The sequence below is a fragment of the Arvicola amphibius genome, chromosome X, assembly GCF_903992535.2.
Source record: "Arvicola amphibius chromosome X, mArvAmp1.2, whole genome shotgun sequence".
NCBI lineage: Eukaryota > Metazoa > Chordata > Mammalia > Rodentia > Cricetidae > Arvicola > Arvicola amphibius.
Window position 1 is genome coordinate 110,369,784 of NC_052065.1, and position 4,818 is coordinate 110,374,601.

At 46.9% G+C, this 4,818-nt stretch overlaps 1 protein-coding gene across 1 annotated transcript; it reads left to right on the forward strand.

Moving 5' to 3' along the window:
• Positions 1–679: 679 nt before the first annotated feature.
• Positions 680–3,155, forward strand: LOC119804431 (homeobox protein Rhox13-like). Its single transcript, XM_038315848.1, has 3 exons — positions 680–1,092; positions 1,773–1,818; positions 3,036–3,155. The coding sequence occupies exons 1-3, from the start codon at positions 680–682 to the stop codon at positions 3,153–3,155; spliced, it is 579 nt and encodes a 192-aa protein (XP_038171776.1).
• The last annotated feature ends 1,663 nt before the right edge of the window (positions 3,156–4,818 follow it).

The following is a 4,818-nucleotide window of genomic DNA, read 5'->3' on the forward strand; positions in this document are numbered from 1 at the left end:
CTTGAAAAGCAATGACTGGATAGCATCCAGTGTGCTAACCGGCACTCCTGAACCAGCAGCCACTAAAGCTGACCATGTCCACCCGTTAGTGCTGGGTGGCAGGTGAGGGTCACAGAAATTTTTACATGTTCATTCGAGGATCCTGGAGTCAATATGTGCCTTCCTCCCATGCTGCATTTCAACTTATCTTGTACTTCCACACAATCCACCCGTCATCTCCTCACTACATCCTAGAAGAAACAGGCAGCATGCAGACATGCATTAAAGCTCATTCTGGAAGCATGCCCTAGGAGCAAGATTTAACTCCATGCTTCATTTTCACACCCCTTTCAGTCTCCCTCAGGTCATGCTCGTTTGGGCCACACCCACCCTTGGGCGCTAAAACAGACAGCACCTACCTCAGCAAGTGGGCAGAAAGGCCAGTGCAATCAGCAAGGGCAGTGAGTGGCGGTCACAGAAGTCCTCAGCTCCTTCGTGCAAGCAAGCGCCTGGACGTCCAGCGTAAGAACCCCAGAGAATTGGGGCGCATGCGCGGACCTGCGCATTGACGCATTGACGCAATGACGTCAAGTCACTCTTTGCAACCATTTTGTTTTGTCGGTAGCGGTGCCGAGATTCTAGACCTTGAGGTCAGTCATTCCCGGGATCCTAGTTTTGTTTGTAGTCCACAGTGGTAGTCATGGTCCAGAAGCTTTATTATGAGCATAAATATTATACTCTGCAAGATTGCAAGGAGGAAATAGTTAATGAGAACGGAGTTGTGCCCTCCACCTCAGCCGCGGCCATGGAGGCAGATGGTGGCCATAGTGGAGGCTTCATAGGCCGCCTAAATTTCAAAATCTATGAGAGCAGCCAGGGCCAGGATAGCGAGAGTGTCTCTGAGGAAAGTGATGCCAACGTGAGAGAAAGCAGTAGCCACCCGGATTCTTCTTTGGAGCTTGACCCGGAAGAACTGAACACCTCAGTGGCTGGTGTGGCAAGGATTCCTCGGAGGCACCGGGGTTGTCAAAACCTCTTCCATTTCACACCTCGCCAGATCAAGAAAATGGAACGCGTCTTTAAAAAATCCCAGTATCCAGATTCGGCTGCCAGGTATGTGATTTGGACCAAGAGCACCCCAACCTCCCTGGCCTATGGCTCATTTTGAGGTGTCCTTTCGTTCTTCAAGGCCCTGTATTCCCTAACGCCCTCTTCAAGTCACAGTGGTCTTCTTCTTTAGTGGTGGGTACGGGAGGATGTCCCATGTGGGGGCCGAGCTCAGTACCAACATGTAGTGCGGGCGTGAAGCAAGTGTCCTTGGTCAACACCTCTCATTCCAAGTCACATTTTAATTCCTGTGAAATATAGAGACCAGAGTTTAGTGGCCCAAACAACTCACTAGCATCAGTTCACGAGTGCTGGGCTTATACTTTGTTGGGTGACCTCCTCTCCAGTAGTCTCCTCTTCTTTTCAGGGACTGTGCACCTAGTCATCAACCCCTTTTGATTTCTCTTTCCCCTCCCCTAGTGTTGTTTTTAAATTAGCACTTTGCTCAGCATAGACTTTGACTTTTTTTTAAATTTTTGATAGTTTGTTAAAATTATGTGTCTCTATCATTTAGAAAGTTTTGCAGGAGATGAATTCATTTCAAAAGTGGTACTGCCTCTGAGAATGAAAGTTATTGCCGAGGGTGAGGGAAGATGTTGATATTTTAGAAGGCATAGAATTCATGTAGGACATTGTATTGCATGTAAAACACTGCATGATAAACATCCGTGGTTCTCTTTACACAGGGAAGAACTTGCAAGAGCTCTGAAAGTGCCTGAAGCAAAACTGAAGGTCAGTGAATCCAAACAAAGCAATTGGACAGACAATCTATAGCCTTCTTTAGGTGTTAGCTAGCCTTGTCCTAGGCAGTTTTATTTATTTTTTTTCTCATTTTTTTATTCAAGAATTCCATCTCCTCCTTTCCTCCTCCCCCTTCCCTCCCCTCCCTTCCACCCATACTCCCACTCCACCCCTCTCCAAAGACAAAGAGCCATCAGGGTTCCCTTCACTATGTTAAGTCCAAGGTCCTCCCAGCTCCCCCTAAGTCCAGGAAGGTGAGCAACCAAACTGACAAGGCTCACGGTGAGCCCGTCCATCCTGTAGAGTTCATGTTCATTGCCTAGGCACTTTTAAATGAATGGATTTTATTTCCTTTTTTCCCTGTTTGAATGTTGGTTTTTTGGCACAGGGTTTCTCTGTGTAACCCTTGCTCTCCTAGATCTCAGGGTTCTATTGACTCCACCCCGCCAATTGCTGAGATTAAAGCACTTGACAAACTAAGCTGTCTTTAACTCTATTTAAACCTTAATTGAAACAGCTCTACTTAAAAGGGCCATTATCTCTAGGTGGACAACCTATATAACTTATGTTTTTCATTGGGATGCAATCTTTGACCCTCTGCTGGCCACACGCTTAGCCTCCTATGGAAATACTCCTTGCCCCTTTACCTCTTAAATTGCCCCGATCTTTCTATTTTGTGTCTGGAATATCAGGGTTAAAAGTGCTACACTGCATAAAGAAAAAAATGATCATATCTTGGGACGATGGTAATAGATAGTGGCATCCTTTAATGTTAATTTTTCTGGCATTCTGTGTTGTGTCTAGCCAAACATATTGCCAAATAGTTATGTTAGGGTTGAGATGAGGCAGGGACTGATAGGTATGGAAGAACAACACTTAAAACACAAAGGTTAATATTGTGCAGAGCAAGATTCTGGAAGTCTTGCTGAAACAGAGATAGTTTTCTTCATCCTGATGCTGGAGAAATTTGTATAACATGAAAGAATATGCTGGTCAGATTTACCACGGGTGGAAGTCCCCACTGAAGTGTTTATTCTATGGGAAAAAGACAAAATCATGGCCCTGTTTGCAAAGGTTAACACACAGCCGGGGCTTGCTTTTGTGAGCTGTGTAGGAAGTTCCATGTTAGGTGCCTTAAGTGAGGTCTCTCTCTTGGCTCTGGGGGTGGAATCCAATGCTAAAACAATCTTGTCTGCCTCTGATTTTAGGTGTGGTTCGCCAACCGACGAGCCAAAGAGAGGAAGAAGGCAACACTGGTACATCTAGAAAACACACCTCCTGTTCAAGACATAATTATACTTAGGGACATAAAGGAAGATTCTTCCTAGATGGCATTCATCCTTCGTTCAGGAGCCAAATGGCTAATTGGTGACCCATGTGCCCATTGCCAAGATTAACTAAATTGAATACTCAAGAATAAAACCATAACCTCCACATGCTTTCTGGTATTTTGTAGGATATGATATAGACTTTCCAGGAAATTCCATTTAAACAGAATGACAAAGTCTAGTTTCATGGGGTAGCGTTTCTAAATCATGAGTGTTTCTTGCATAAATGAATATCCCCAATACATGGTAATTGGGAGACAGTGGGTCACATGAGCCTTCTTGATTCAGGCTCACTTGATCCTTTGAGCAAGAGATTCAGAAGTAATCCTGCAAACAAGAAATCTAAGGAGAATGTGGCACAGACAATATTGATGGTGATGAATACTTTTTATTTGGGGGATAGTAACAATTCTTTTTTTCCTTTCAATGAAAATAGATTTTTAAAAATCATATATTGCTTATGTTTTCCCTTCCCCTTACTCTTCTCAGGTCAACCCCACTTACCCTCCCATCTGGATACATTCCCCTTTCTGCCCCTCTTTGAAAACATCTCAGGTGGGTGGAAGCTGCCCACAGTCAGGCCTGGACCAGCTAAAGACATTCATGTGCAGGAAAGGGTCAATGTGATGAGCAAATGTGAGGAGGAGAAATTGGAGGGAACGAATCAGAACGGTTCATGTTCTGTAGAAAGAGGCAGAACAGAAGGAGCGAAGGTGGTGAGGAGCAGGCTGCTGTGGGCAGCCTGCTAACCACCCAGGGCCTTGGTGGTACCAGACCCTGCTGTGCTGCTACCAAGGGTTTGTGGGTTCATGGTGCTACTGTGGGCGGGAACTGTGTTGACATGCATGGGTTTTGCCATAATCAAAGACCACAGGATGCCCTGTGTCTGAGTTGTCACCTGTTGGAAGACCATGCCACTTCAGGGGCTGTACTGATCTGAATGACCTGCACTGCCACCAGTGCCATTGTGACATCATGGAATAGGATGCTGCTGAAGGCCATGTCTGGGTCAGTGACCAGGGTCTCTGTGTTGATGTCCATGGCTCCTGGTACAACTGAAGGCCATGCATATGCCTGGTATCTAGGCTATCACCTGGGGCTGTGTTGGTGTCCCTGGGTCATGCTGCTGCTGGAACCATGCCAATCTGAGTACCTGTGCTACCAACTAGGGTCTTGGTTTCGTTCATGTGCAGCTGCTGCCGAAGACCTTCCTGGGCCCATGTCAGAACTGCAGCCAGGGTCTGTGTTGAAGTCCATGTCCTGTGTTGCAACCTAAGGCCACATGGATGCTCAGGTCCTGGGTTGCAATCTGGGACCTTGTTGATGTGCAAGCTTCCAGAGCCATGCTTATCTGAGTAACCTGTGCTGCCACCCAGGGCCTTGGTGTCATATAGGCCCAAGTAGCTGCTGAGGGCCATGTGTGTGTCCGTGTCCCTATGGCAGGCAGGGTCTGAGTTGATGTCCATGGCTCCTGTTACCACCGAGGTCCATGAAGTTGTCTGGGGTCTGGTCTGCCATCTGAGGCCATGCTGGTTTCCCAGAGTAAAGCCACCTCCAGCGACTGATCTGAGTGAACTGTGCCACCACGTGGGACTCTGGTGATGTCAGGGCCTAAGCTGCAGCCTAGGGCTATCTCTGGGTCCATGGTCCCACAGCAGCCAGG